Source organism: Eubalaena glacialis, chromosome 8, assembly GCF_028564815.1.
Source record: "Eubalaena glacialis isolate mEubGla1 chromosome 8, mEubGla1.1.hap2.+ XY, whole genome shotgun sequence".
In the NCBI taxonomy this organism is placed as follows: domain Eukaryota; kingdom Metazoa; phylum Chordata; class Mammalia; order Artiodactyla; family Balaenidae; genus Eubalaena; species Eubalaena glacialis.
The window spans coordinates 51463235-51479012 of NC_083723.1; the positions used below are offsets into that span (position 1 = coordinate 51463235).

Sequence of the window (15778 nt, forward strand, 5' to 3'; positions counted from 1 at the left end):
TCTTATTTGCGGCATGCATGTGGGATCTAGTTCCCCGAGCAGGGATTGAACCCGGTCCCCCTGCATTGGGAGCACGGAGTCTTACCCACTGGACCACCAGGGAAGTCCTGAGAAGTTATATAATTATTTCGATAGTACAGTGTGTTCACTTAAAATTTAGTTATTATAACAACTCAATTTTTCAATGTTTTTCTTGATAGAAGTACAAATTTAAAATGTATAACTTCATGGGTTTATAAGATTTACTTTTCTCTAGCTACTTTTTATTTTTGAAATAAAAGGGTGTTTAGTTTATCAATTTTTTTCAGAGAAAACCAAAATTCATCCCCAGACACAATATAGGCTGTGCTGACACAGGTAAAGGGGAGAGCTTCATTCATTCTAACAGCCCCATTATTGAAAAAAAAGGAGGCTTTTAAAATCACATATATTAATCTTGTTTGCAGTAATTCCTTAATAAGTTGATCTTACTTTTCTGGACTATATTTGAGAACTAAGAATTAATACACCACCAAATGTAAAATAGATAGCTAGTGGGAAGCTGCTGCATAGCACAGGGAGATCAGCTCGGTGCTTTGTGACCACTTAGAGGGGTGGGATAGGGAGGGTGGGAGGGAGACGCAAGAAGGAAGAGATATGGGGATATATGTATATGTATAGCTGATTCACTTTGTTATACAGCAGAAACTAACACACCATTGTAAAGCAGTTATACTCCAATAAAGATGTTAAAAATAATAATAATAAATTAAAACTATTTCCTTTAAAAAAGGAAAAAAAAGAATTAATCACACAATATAAAATTCAAAGAGGCCTTAGTTCATGTCTTCAGTCATTTTTGAACTTTTACTTTAAAGCATAATCCTTCTCTCCAGCCCACTCCCACCTCCCCTAATAAAAGACACTGCAGATGCTAGACATATAAGTGGAAGGTCTGCTTGAAGCTGAGTAGGGAAATCGGGTATTTTGTCAGCTCGGCAGCAGTCACACCCCAGTTCCACAGCACCACTTCATGCAGCGCCGTGAATCATAGCTTAAAAATCACTACTCTAGTTTCCCTCCTACTGAAGCCATCCACTCAATGATATTTCCAACCGGTGGACATACAGTCTTTGCTTTAATCCTTCTGATATTGGGGAACTTAGGACAGTAAAGTAGGGCCATCAATTTTGGGGCAGTTCAGATTGTTAGAAAATTCTTATGTATAAGAAGCCAACTTATCTGACTGTGCTTTTCTGCCTCTTTTTAAAATTGTGAGCCTCATAGATATTAAAAGATTGCTATTCTGTAATCCTTTCTCCTTAGTTACCCTTTTTCTTTCTTCCAGGTAAAGTATCTCTAGTTATTTCGATCTTCTGGAACCATAGTCTTAGTTATTCTTCTGGTTTATCACTGGTTTACCGAGATCTTAAAATGTGGTACTCAAAGCTGAGTAAAGTGCTTCAGATAGGCTAACTTCTATAATTTGAGATTACAGTGACTTTTGATTCCCACATCACACTTTTGTTCACATTGAAATTAAGGCCAAGTAAAATCCCAAGGCTTTTAAAAAATTGCTTGTTTTATGTTTTAGAGTCTCTAAATTAGTTGCCTGAGATCAAGTTTGAAAAGAATAAATGCAGTATTATTTTCTTCATCATTCACTTTAGAGATAAAAGAGGTGGCTATAAAAATGAAATTCTACTTCCAGGAAGATAAAGTGAACATACTTTCCCCTATTTCTCCCATTTACTATAATCCAAAACCCTGGACCTATAAAACACAAGACTCTGAAAGGTAGGGAGAAAAAGTCTAGGGACTTCAGGACCTTAAGAAGGGCATGGTGGTGGGTTTCTTGGATTTTCTGGTTGCTTTACATCCGACACTGAGTACTGGATAAGCGAGTAGCTTGCAGACATCAACAAGCGTGTGTACACACACACAAACACACAGTCTGACAAGAACCTACTCTTTCTAGCTAAAAGACCAGGAATAGAACAGCCTGGCAAGACAGAACACTTTTAGACAGTATCTGCTCTACTTTAGCCAAATACCACAGAAAAACTGTGGCACTACCCCTAGCCAGGCCTGAAGAGGCTGAATGGAGAACCTAGAAGTCCACCCTCATGAGACTGTAACAAAGTATCTCAACACCACCACAGTGTGGTATCAAAAAAGACCAAGCAGAGAGCTGGCACTTCTTCCCTCTTCGCTGGTTGTGAGCCTTCTCTTCTCACCTACCCCCACACTGTGTCAATGGAGAGCCTGGACTTTCATCCCCACCCAGCAGTAATGAGGTTGTGTCAGAAGAGGTGTATTGGAGAGTTATATCTTTGACCATCACCCAGCGGGAGACAAGGCTACCCTCAGTGCATTGTCAGTCAGCCTGTACTCCCACCTCCACCCAGCGGTAATGAGGACCCCTCCTTCAAGTGTCAATGAAGGCCAACCGGGAAACTTGGACTTCTCCCTCCACTTGCCAGTAATGAAATGTGGTGCCCTCCACCCTCCGACCTTCCCCTGCTGGAACAGTGTCATAGAAAGCCAGTTAAAACAGAAGGTTTAGGAACTTCCCAGATGGCGCAGTGGTTAAGAATCCGCCTGCCAATGCAGGGCACATGGGTTCAATCCCTGCCCCGGGAGGATCCCACATGCTGCGGAGCAACTAAGCTCGTGTGCCACAACTACTGAGCCTGCGCTCTAGGGCCTGTGAGCCACAACTCCTGAGCCCGCGTGCCCCAACTACTGAAGCCTGTGCACGTAGAGCCCATGCTCCGCAACAAGAGAAGCCACTGCAATGAGAAGCCTGCACACCGCAACAAAGAGTAGCCCCACTCTCCACAACTAGAGAAAGCCTGCACGAAGCAATGAACACCCAATGCAGCCAAAAATAAATAAATAATTTAAAACAAACAAATAAACAGAAGGTTTAAATAAAATCGTAGTCTCATAACATAGTATGAACATATCCAGGTTTCATTTGAAGATCACTTTTCATACCAAGAACCAGGAAGATCACAAGTTGCGTAACAAAAGACAATAGATGTCAACACTGAAATGATAAAAGGTGGTAGAATTACTGACAAAGATCACAAATCAGTCATGATAAAAATGCTTCACTGAGCAATTCCAAAGACACTTGAAACAAGTGAAAAAATAGAAAACCTCAGCAAAGAAATAGAAGGTAAAAAGAAGAAGCAAATGGAAATTTTGATATGGAAAAGTACAAAACCAAATTAAAAAAGCTCAGTGGATAGGCTCAACAGGAAAATGGAGGGGAAAGAAGAAAGAATCAGTGAACTGGAAGACAAAACAATAGAAATTTCCTAATCAAATAACAGAGACTCAAAATAATCTAAAATTAGAAATAAAAGACTGAAAAAAAAAAAAAAGAAAGCCTCAGGGATCTGTGGGACCATAACAAAAGATCTAAAATTCCTGTCATCAGAGGCCTCAAAGGAGAGGTGAAAGAAGAAAAGACTGAAAATGTACTCAAAGAAATAATGGCTGAAATTTTCTCAAATTTGGCAAGAGAGGTAAACATACAGATTCAAGAACCTAAGTGGATCACCAAGTAAATCCAAAGAAATACATGCCACAGCACATTATAATTAAACTTTTTAGAAATAAAGACAGAGAAAATGTTGAAAAGTAGCCAGAGGGAAATGATACCTTGTCTATAAGGGAAAAACAATTTGAATGATAGCAGGTTTCTCATCAGAAACCATGAAAGCATTTCTGTCAAGTGCCGAAAGTAAAATGTCCACACACAATCCTATATCCAGCAGAATTAACCTTCAGTAATGAAGGGAATATCTAAACATTCTCAGATGATGGAAAACTAAGGGAATTTATCGCCAGCAGACTTATTCTAAAACTGTGGCTAAAGAACCCTCTTTAAGCAGAAGTGAGTCATAAAAGAAGGAACTTTTAAAAGGAAGGAAAAACATGGTAAACAAGAATGTGGGTAAATACAATAGGCTTTCCATTTTATTTTGTAGTTTTCTGTTTGTTTCCTCTGTTTTTGGTTTCTCTGTTCCCTTTTTTCTATTTTCCTGTGAGTTACTTGAAAATTTTTTGGAATTCCATTTTTATTCATCTCTAGTCTTTTTGAGTGTATCTCTTTGTGTATATTTTTTAGTGGTTGTTCTAGGTATTACATTATATATACATAACTTGTCACAGTCTGTTAGTGTCATCATTTTCCAGTCTGAAATTTAAAAACCTTACCTTTCTTCATAGGCATTACTCTCCCCCATTTATAATTGTTTTAGATATTTCCCCTACATACATTTAGAATTAGTGTTATAATTTTTGTTTCCACCATCAAATTTAATTTAGAAAACTCAAGAAGAGAAGGCAAGTCTGTTGTTTCAGGTTGCTGCTTTGTCCAGCACACAGTCTGGGATAGACAAGGCAAAGGGACTTAACTGCTGTGTCATTTCTTGAGTTCCAAGGTCCCTAGCCAATCTTCCTTTTATTCTCCACCTTCAGAATCTTCTTACGGTTTTTTTCATGTAATATCCAGGGTTTTTGGTTGTATTTAACCGGAGGAGAGTACATCTACTTTATCTTTTCTGGAACCAGCAGTCTCCTTTAATTTTGTAATGTGAAGAATTGCATCAATAGTTTTTCTAATGTTAATTCATCCATATATACTTGGGAAAAATCTAACTTGAACCTCATGTATTGTTTTAGTATACTTTATTTAGGATTTAGTTTTGATTCTGAGTGTATGAGCAAAATTTGTCATTTTCCTGTTTGGTACTTATTTTGGTTTTTGTTATCAAGATTATATCACCTCATTAAATAAATGAAGGTGTTTTATCTTTTATTATTCTTTGGAAGAATTTTGCATGAGCTTGGAATCGTCTGTTAGGGAGAATTTGCCAGTAAAAACTCTGGGTCAAGCAGCACGGGGTGGTGTGCATGCACAAGCGCACTTTAACGGCTAATTTACCTTTTTTAATGCTTATAGGTCTGTTTAGGTTGTTGATTTCTCTATTCTATGTTCTGTTCTACAGTTGTCAATTTCTTCTATATCCTCAATTATTTACTTTCTAGTGAGTTGCCATTTTTCATTTCAGTGTGACACACTTAAAGTAGATGAATTCAACTGTGAATGGTTTAAAAAAGTCAAAGCTCACTGAAGAGATCTAAAGATAAGTCACATATTCATTCTTATGGCATTATTAAAAGCTAAGATTCTGCTTTTTTTAAAAAAACCCACTCCCTACCCTCATCGTTTGCCAGCTGTCCCCCTCCTCTGAAGGATATGGTATACAGTTATTCTTCAATATCCATGGAGGATTGGTTCCAGGACCCCCTGGATACCAAAATCCACAGATGTGCAAGTCCCTTATATAAAATGGTGTAGCCTTTGCATATAACCTACGCACTTCCTCCCGTATGGTTTGAATCATCTCTAGATTACTTGCAATACTTAATACAATGTAAATGCTATGTAGATAATTGCCAGCACCTGTCAAATTCAAGTTTTGCTTTTTGGAACTGTCCGGAATTAAAAAAATTTTTTTTCCATGCATGGTTGGTTGAATCCATGGATGCAGAGGGCCATCTGCATTTAATTCAGTCTGCTGTTAAAGAACGAAACAAAAGCTCCATTAGTGAATACCTGGTATAATTTTCTACACAGATGTCCCCTTTTGCGTCCCTAATATTGATTATTAGTTATTTTTCTCTTTTTTCATGAGCACTATTGCCACAGATTTGTTCATTTTATTAGTCTTTCAAATAATTAATTTTTGGCTTTGTTGATTTCCTTCTCTCCAAATACTGCTTTGGCTACATTTACAAGTTTGGATATGTATTATGTTTACTAATATTCATTTTTAAGTAATTTCTACTTTTCATTATTATTTCTTCTTTGGCTTATGTGTTATTTGGAAGTTTAGTTTTAATGTTTCTGAAAGTAGGAGCTTTTAGCTTTTCATTTTTACTTCTATGTTAATTGAAATATGGTCAGAGAATTTGGTCTGTATGGCAGATTTTTTGAAATTTGTAAGATTTGCTTAATGGCCTAGTTTATGATCAGTTTTAAATAATGTTCCATATTGAGAAGAATGTTTATTCTCTAACTGTTGATTATGTTTTTCAAATGCTAGTCACATTTTTGTCAGTTTGATCTGTTAATAACTTAGAAATTTTAAACTATTTTATTATTCTGATGGATTTATCAAGTTATTCTGGTAGATATGTCTATTTTTGCTGTCTGTATTTTGAGTCTATTTGATGCCAGTTTTAGGGTTTTTGTAAATTCCCTTATTTTCTGTTTATTTTTCATTTTTGGCCTCTTAAGTATTTCTGTGGGTTTTTTCGTGTGCTTGCTGTGTTTAAAAGCATATCTATTATATTTTATCCAACATTTCTAATTTTCTTTTGTTTTGTGTTGGGAGGAAAGATTTTCCTAAAATTCCATGTTTCCCACTTGAAAGACCAATTCTTGCTATCGCTAAAGAGAGTTCTAAAACTTTCTCTTCTTTTCTTTGAAAATTATCATTGCCCTTTGTTGTTGATTTGAGTGAGCAGTTAAACTTAATGGTCAAAGTGTGTAATGTTGAGGTAAAACAAGTCTGGCACCAATACTAAGTATTCATTAGTTCCTTTTAGATAGTTTCTATTGTCATGTAATTAAAAAATTTTTTAATTAAAAAATACTCGGATAGGTGTATATATCTGTATATTATATATCACAATGCTATAGTGATATATAATCACTACATTATATATATTCATATTTAGGTAATACAGTATATAATGTATTATATATTTTTTTATGTTTAGATCCTACCTTTTTCCTATTTCCCTTTTTATACATAAATTCACCGATTTCCATCCTCTAGCCCTGGCTTTTAAATACTTTTTTGTTCCTGTAGATATAAGGTTTTTTCCTACTTGACAATGAGGTCTATTCCTGGTTATTACCCACTGAAACTATTACTTGAGTAACCATTTCAATTTCCACTTCAGTTGCACTCTTCTGTTTCCTCTTTATTCCCTTCTAGCCAGTTCTTAATAAGCTTTTCCTACAGGTGGTTTTTCTCCTTCTTCTTCTATGTATTACTGCATTCTAAACTCTCCATTTCATTTTTCTTTGCTCTGGAAATTTTCCTAAGAAAACTTGCCTTATTTTTCTACTGTATCCTTTTTCAGACAGCATAGGTTCTGTTTATCTTATGTCTTTTAGTATGCCGTACACTTTACCATACTATAGCCTTCAAAAAGTTACAATTCAGAAAGTTAACTCAACTTATGATGCTAGAGAAGGTGGAGTAAGTCCACTACTACCCTAACTCTCTGTCTTAGCATGCTTGGGCTGACAGGACAAAATGCCACAGACTGGGTGGCTTAAACAACATAAATTTAGTTCTCACAGTTCTGGAGCTTGGGAAGTCCAAGACCAAGGTGCTGGTTGATTGAGATTCTGGTGAGAACTCTTTTCCTGGCTTGTAGATGGTTGCCTTCTTGCTGTGTCCTCAGATGGCAGAGAGAAAGAGAGAATGAGAGTGCTTTCTGGTGTCCCTTCTTATAAGGACACTAACCCTACAGGATCAGGACCCTACCCTTATGACCTCATCTAACATTAATTACCTTTTTGTAGGCCCTATCTCCAAATATAGTCACATTGGGTATTAGGGTTTCAACATAAGACTTCGGGGGGAATCAGTTCAGCCCACAGCACTCTTCTACCGACTGCAGCTAAAAACTCTGGACAGAATACAAAAAGCAACTACTTATATACTTTGGAAAGTAAACAATAGCAGCCAGGTTGGGGAGAGAGATCAAAATTTGAGGAAGAACCATCATAGGAATGAGTGTCCTTTGTATTTTTTTCCCTCCTATATCCTCAGCCTTGACTTGAGTGAGGGGCCCTTTGTCTTTAATTGTGCTATGGATGCAGATAGCAAAAACTCCAACAGTAACCTTCTCTTTCTGGCCAGAGTATCCGGAAGAGGTCCCTCTGTGAGCCAGAGAGTATGAGGCTTCCCATTTTTTCTCTTTTTTCTTGCTGCTTTCCCCCCAGAACAGCTTGAGTTGCCCAGGATTGTGCCATAGTGTGAGAGGTTAAACCTCTAAAACTTTTTATTAGGCTAGAGTAATCAGGAAAAGGAAGGATCTGGGGGCTGGAGAGTCTATCAGGGAAGAGAGCACTGGAAAGGGGAATGCCCTAATTCTGTATGTAATGACCAGCATAAGTTCTGGCCTCACACCCAAGAATGTGAGGACTGAGCTGGGATACAAACCACCACCCAAATCCCAGAGCGGCATATATATCAGTAAGGCCCAAAGAAGCATAGCTAAGGCTTTACAAACTGAACTTACATTGTAACCACTGCCCACATAAAGCAAGAAAGAACTTGGTTATCTGAATCTAACTGGGTCGATTGCCTACCAAAAGAAAACAAAACAAAAATCAACGTATTTTAGGGATTTTAATAGAATTTAGAGTCTAAAGATAATATTTAAAACATCCAGTATGAAACTTAAGGTTACTTCATATACAAAGAACCAGGAAAATATGACCAATTGTCAGAGGAAAAGACAATCAAGGATGCCAATCCCGAGATGAGTTATCAGGCAAAGACGTTAAATCAACCATTAAAACCATGCTCCATGATGTAAGGTAAATATTCTTGAAATGAATAGAAAAATAGAAGTTCTGAATTGAGAAATAAAAACCTCATAAAGGACCACATGGAAATTTCAGAACATAAAAGTAAAATCTCTGAAATAAAATATTTACTAGGTGGGGTTCTATAGCAGAGTGGAGATAATAGAGCTGTGTATGAATTTGAAAATAGATCAATAGAAAGTATCCAAGCTGAAGAACCAGAGCCTCAGGGACCTGTTGGACAATAGCAGAAGATATAATGTTTGCATCATTGGAATCCCAGAAGGAGAGGGGCAAGAGATTGGTGCAGAAAATACGTTAAAAAAAATAATAATAAAGCTATAAGTTCCTGGATCTGGGAAAGGCATAAACTTATTGGTCCAAGAAGCTTAGCAAACCTCTGAAAAGGTAAACTCAAAGTTAAGCACTCCCAGATACATCATAACTAAACTTCTGAAAATAAAAGATAAAAAATCTCGAAAGCAGACAGAGAAATATAGTTCATTATGTACAGGGAGCAACAATTCAAATGACTATAGGTTTTTCATCAGGAACCACAGAAGAGAGTGGAAGAACATCTTAAAATTCTGAAAGCAAAGAGCTGCCAACTCAGAATTCTGTATGCAGTGAAAACATACCTCAGAGATGAAGGCAAAATAAAGAAATACTCAGATGAAGGAAAAGTAAGAATTGTTACCAGTAGACCTGGTCTAAAAGAAGTGCTAGCGAAAGTTCTTCAGACTAAAAGGAGATGATACCAAGGAAACTTAGAACTTTGTGAATGAAGAAAGAGCAACAGAAATGGTAAATATCTGAGAAAATATAGCAGTTTTTTTTCCTTCAAGATTTTTAAAATGTAACTGTTGAAAGCAAAAATTACAACATTTCTTGAGAGGTTTCAATGTTTACATATATAATGTAAATGACATTTAAAACAAAGAGGGGAAAGTAAAGGGACCTATGACCTATGTGGTCATATATTTTACTTGAAATGGTAAAATATTAACTCTAAGTAGACTGTTAAAGGTTGGTTTTTTTTTAAATTGGAGTATAGTTGATTTACAGTGTTGTGTTAGTTTCAGGTGTACAGCAAAGTGAATCAGTTATACATATACATATATCCATTCTTTTCCCATATAGGTTATTACAGAATATTGAGTCGAGTTCCCTGCACTATACAGTAGGTCCTTATTATCTATTTTATATATAGTAGTGTGTATATGTTAATCCCGATCTCCTAATTTATCACTGCCCCCCACATTTCCCCTTTTGTACCATAAGTTTGATTTCAAGATCTGTGAGTCTGTTTCTGTTTTGTGAATAAGCTCATTTGTATTTTTTATTAGATTCCACATATAAGTGATATCATATGTTATTTGTCTTTCTCTGTCTGATTTACTTCACGTAGTATGATAATCTCTAGGTCCATCCATGTTGCTGCAAATGGCGTTATTTTGTTCTTTTTTATGGCTGAATAATATTCCATTGTATATATGTACTACATCTTCTTTATCCGTTTCTCTGTCAGTGGACATTTAGGTTACTTCCATGTCTTGGCTATTGTAAATAGGGCTGCAGTGAACACTGGGGTGCATGTATCTTTTCGAATTACAGTTTTCTCTGGGTATATGCCCAGGAGTGGGATTGCTGGATCATATGGTAGTTCTATTTTTAGTTTTTTAAGGAACCCCCATACTGTTCTCCATAGTGATTGTACCAACTTACATTCCCACCAACAGTGTAGAGGGTTCTCTTTTCTCCACACCCTCTCCAGCATTTATTGTTTGCAGATTTTTTGATGATGGCCATTCTGACTGGTGTGAGGTGATACCTCATTGTAGTTTTTTTTTTTTAAGGTATTTTAAATTTTTTATTTATTTTATTTATTTATTATTTTTGGCTGCATTGGGTCTTTGTTGCTGTGCGCGGGCTTTCTCTAGTTGCGGTGAGCAGGGGCTACTCTTCATTGCGGTGCACGGGCTTCTCATTGCGGTGGCTTCTCTTGTTGTAGAGCATGGGCTCTAGGCACCCGGGCTTCAGGAGTTGTGGCTCCTGGGCTCTAGAGCACAGGCTCAGTAGTTGTGGTGCATGGGCTTAGTTGCTCCGTGGCATGTGGGATCTTCCCAGACCAGGGCTCGAACCTGTGTCCCCTGCATTGGCAGGCGGATTCTTAACCACTGCGCCACGAGGGAAGCCCCTCATTGTAGTTTTGATTTGCATTTCTCTGATAATTAGTGATGTTGAGCATCTTTTCATGTGCTTTTTGGCCATCTGTATGTCTTCTTCGGAGAAACGTCTATTTAGATTTTCCACCTATTTTTTGATTGAGTTGTTGTTTGTTTTTATATTGAGCTGCATGAACTGTTTGTATATTTTGGAGATTAATCCCTTGTGGGTCGCTTTATTTGCAAATATTTTCTCCCATTTTGTGGGTTGTCTTTTCGTTTTGTTTAAGGTTTCCTTTGCTGTGCAAAAGTTCTTAAGTTTAATTAGGTCATATTTGTTTTTTTATTTTTTTTATTATAAAAGTCAGTTTATTTTCCCTTTCTGTGTTTTGTATTTTCCCTTTTTGTCAGTAATGAACAATTAACTGATTGGGAATCTGCTTGATTAAATAAATTAGCAAGTTCATAAACACACCACATTTAAGAGTATAAAGCAAGAGGTTGAAAAATATTCCATAACCCAATGCAAATTAGGCAGCCCTCAATATTGCACATTTTTTGCCTGTTAATTTCCATAATTTAAAATATATATACAGTATGACCTTAAAATATTGATAATTAGTATAGAATTCACAGCCTTGAAGACATATATTCTACAAACTTCTAAAGAATAGATACCTAGAGATGCCTCAGGCCCTAGTAATCCATTAATGTGATTCAGTGTCACATACTTAATGCTTATAGGGCCAAAAGGTCTTTCTTCTTTCTCTAATTCTAGTCTTCAGCTGAGGTAACGCAAGGAACCCGGTTGTGACAGAGATCAATCCTCTGAAAGTAGGGCTAAGCCAGTTACCTTCCTAGTGGATCCTAAAGTTCCCAGAGAACAAATCTGGGGTTGAGTACTTCGGTTGTAAATTACACACTGGAGTGTTCACAATTGAGGTACCTTATGGTCCTTGAAAGGAAGACTAAAGACTTCCAAGAGTCAAAGGGAATTCTGAATGAAGAAGACGGAGGAGAGCAAGTTGGCAATCATTTGAAGGTATTTCTGCTTCTGGAGCTGAATGACTTTAGAGCAGATACAGAGTGAGAGCCAATCAGCATGTAGTGTGATTTTTCCCACCGTGGTTAACAAAGGGAGTCTCTGTCCAAGGCAGGCTTACACTGGACCTGGCTGGAGTGCTTTATCCGGATTTGATGTGTCAGAGATGAGCCACTCTCTGCAAACTCATGACCAAGCAAAATGCAATGATCCTTTCTATTTGTGGAGCATGTCGTTGATACAAACCATGCATGAATGCCTCGTGGTCACTCGGCTTTCCAGGCTGGAGAACTAGGGTCCAAGTCCAATACAGCATTTATGGTTAAAAGGATAAACCTCCACAGGCCAACAAAGACGCTGGCAGATTCATAGGCCATTCAGTACATTCATGAAACAACAGTGATAAAAATCATTAACAATAATTCCTGTAGTGTAGAAAAGCAGCCCAGCCTTCACTCTGGTCAGCATCTCCAGTGGCTGACACTGTTGAAAGAGGCTTGACAGTCTGAGGTTATGTTGGAGCTCTTAAGACAACCCCAAAATAAGGTGAATGAAAAGAAATAGTCCTGATGTGTCTCCTATTTTTCTTGCTCTTTTGTGGGCACTGGTCACTCACTCAATATGCGAGCTTGTCGTCCTTGCATAAGATAGCACATTTCCCTCACTATTAATGGTGAAATAAATAGAATTGTGCAAATAGTCATAAGAATGAAAAAGTAGAAAACCCACATCCATCCTGGGTTGTCCTGGATCAAAGACACTAAGTACTGGCTCACCGCAGCTCCAGTGCTCCTGGTTCCGTCAGCTATTCTGTGATGATCGCCAAAGCCTCACTGCTCCCTTGGATCAGCTCCCTTGGACCCAGGTCCTCAGAAATAGCAGAGCTAATCATATTAGAAGGTCCACCAATAAAAAATCCTGTGACAACCATCAGAAGTTCATTGATAGACTTATCGTTTGGAGAATGACTACATCCAACGAGGGACCCGACTGCCAGAAGCAGACTGAGAGCTAACACTGGGGCTCTCTTCTGTAGCACATCGGAGATGAAGCCTTGCAGAGTTCCACCAATAATTCCTCCAACATTGTATCAAATGGACAGCTTGTCGGCTTCAGCCTCCTTCCATCCGAAGTTATTACTCAGATAAAAGGGCAACCAGAAGAAGAAGGAGTAATTCACTAACTTCAAGCAGGCACAGGCCAGTGAATATGCTATAACTCCGGGAAGGCAACAAGCCTGGTAAAAGCTTACTGCCTTGACTTGGGTAACACTCTTGCCTTCTTGGATTGAATAATTAGGATCAGCTTCATCTTCATTTTCAGCACCATTAATTAGTGGCCTGTGCAAGTCTTCTTCAAAATCTTCTGCCTCAATACCTGGGAAACCAATTTCTTTGGGTGACACCAGGAGTCTAAAGAAGATGATGATCCCACCAGCAAACTGCACAGCCGCTGTCACCACAAAGGCATACTCATAACCATACTGCAGAACAGAAGAAGCTAGACACGCTCCCAAAATATTGCCCACTGAGGCACAGGCACTCCACCGACCAAAAACAACTCCTCGTCCGGCTTCCCCAAACCATTTGCCCATAACAGTAACCACACAGGGCCAACCAGTGGGCTGCAGCAGGCCATTCACGATCCACAGGCTGCAGTACAGCCCCTTGTTGTAGAAATGCAGCCATTCTGTGAGAGTACCAGAGACAAACACCACTAATGCCGAGGAGCACATGCCAAAAGACAGAACCCATCGCAAATTAAGCTGATCCCTGACGATACCGCTGATGAAAAGGCCCACAGCATAGGAGAGGAAAATGGTGTTGACTGTTCCGAGGAAAAGAGTGGCTTCCTCTGCACTGGGAAACAAAAGGTTGCTGCTCCAGACCTCTACAGGCAGTTCAGTTGACTTGTTAAGAGCACTTGGGGTCCACTGCTTAGAGATACTGACTTTGACATTGCTAAGTGTTTTTCTTGATGCATGGAGCAAAGAGTAACTGAAGAAAGTGAGCAGGAACATGAGCACATGATGATGGCTGAACCGGGAGAGCAAAGTTCCTCTTTGAAAAATATTTGGCCAGGCCATGTTCCTCCTGACCTTCCTTCTCACCTTGACCTTAAAGGCTGGATAATGAATCGTTTACATCATTTCTTCTTTCTGAGTCCTGCAGTAGTCATCGCACTCCAGCTGGCTGCTCCGCTCACTCCACTGCGCCTGCAACCCCGCCACTCACATTTGTTTGTTTTTGTTTTTATTTTCATTACTCTAGGAGGTAGATCCAAAAAGATATTGCTGTGATCTATGTCAAAGAGTGTTCCGACTGATTTCCTCTAAGAGTTTTATAGTATCTGGCCTTACATTTAGGTATTTGATCCATTTTGAGTTTATTTTTGTATATTGTGTTAGAGAATGTTCTAATTTCATTCTTTTACATGTAGCTGTCTAGTTTTCCCAGCTCCACTTATTGAAGAGACTGTCTTTTCTCCATTATAAATTCCTGACTCCTTTATCAAAGATAAGGTGACCATAGGTGTGTGGATTTATCTTTGGACTTCCTATCATTGTACATTGATCTATATTTCTGTTTTTGTGCCAGTACCTTACTGTGTTGATTACTGTAGGTTTGTAGTATAGTCTGAAGTTAGTTAGCTGATTCCTCCAGCTCCATTTTTCTTTCTCAAGATTGCTTTGGCTATTCAGGGTCTTTTGTGTTTCCATATAAACTGTAAAATTTTTAGTTGTAGTTCTGTGAACAATACCATTGGTAATTTGATACAGATTGCATTGCATCTGTAGATTGCTTAAGGTAGTATAGTCATTTTCACAATATTGATTCTTCCAATCCAAGAACATGGTATATCTTTCCATCTGTTTGTGTCATCTTTGATTTCTTTCATCAGCATCTTATAGTTTTCTGAATATAAGTCTTTTGCCTCCTTAGGTAGGTTTATTACTAGGTATTTTATTCTTCTTGATGCAATGGTATACGATATTTGTTTTTCTCTTTCTGACTTCAGATGCAATGGTAAATGGGATTGTTTCCTTAATTTCTCTTTCGGATCTTTCATTGTCAGTATATAGGAATGCAGGAGATTTCTGTGTATTAATTTTGTATCCTGCAACTTTACCAAATTCATTGATGAGCTCTAGTAGTGTTCTGGTAGCATCTTTAGGATTTTCTATTTAAAGTATCATGTCATCTGCAGACACTGACAGTTTTACTTCTTCTTTCCCAATGTGGATTCCTTTTTTTCTTTTTCTTCTCTGATTGGTGTGGCTAGGACTTCCAAAACTATGTTGAATAAAAGTGACAAGAGTGGACATCCTTGTCTTGTTGCTGATCTTAGAGGAAATGCTTTCAGTTTTTCACCATTGAGAATGATGTTAGCTGTGAGTTTGTCATATATGGCCTTTATTATGTTGAGGTAGGTTCCCTCTATGCCCACTTTCTGGAGAGCTTTTATCATAAATGGATGTTGAATTTTGTCAAAAGCTTTTTCCGCACCTATTGAGTTGATCATATGGTTTTTATTCTTCAGTTTGTTAGTGTGGTGTATCACATTGTTTGATTTGTGTATATTGAAAAATCCTTCCATCCCTGGGATAAATCCCACTTGACCATGGTGTATGATCCTTTTAGTGTATTGTTGGATTTGGTTTGCTAGTATTTTGTTGAGGATTTTTGCATCTATGTTCATCAGTGATATTGGCCTGTAATTTTCTCTTTTTGTGGTATCTTTGTCTGGTTTTGGTATCAGTGTGATGGTGGGCTCATAGAATGAGCTTGGGAGTGTTCCTTCCTCTGCAATTTTTTGGAAGAGTTTGAGAAGGATGGGTGTTAGCTCTTCTCTAAATGTTTGATAGAATTCACCTGTGAAGCCTGGACTTTTGTTTGTTGGAAGATTTTTAATCACAGTTTCAATTTCATTACTTGTGATTGATCTTTCATATTTTCTGTT

General features: G+C 37.9%; 2 protein-coding genes across 8 annotated transcripts in view; one reads left to right on the plus strand and one right to left on the minus strand.

Moving 5' to 3' along the window:
* The window catches only part of RUNDC3B (RUN domain containing 3B), a 147425-nt gene that overhangs the window by 27416 nt on the left and 104231 nt on the right, over positions 1 to 15778 (plus strand). The gene's annotated exons all lie outside the window — the stretch shown is intronic.
* LOC133096183 (sugar phosphate exchanger 3-like) lies at positions 12427 to 13904 on the minus strand. Its single transcript, XM_061197670.1, is given in 2 exon segments — positions 12427 to 12629; positions 12632 to 13904. Coding segments are annotated over 2 exon segments (1476 nt in total).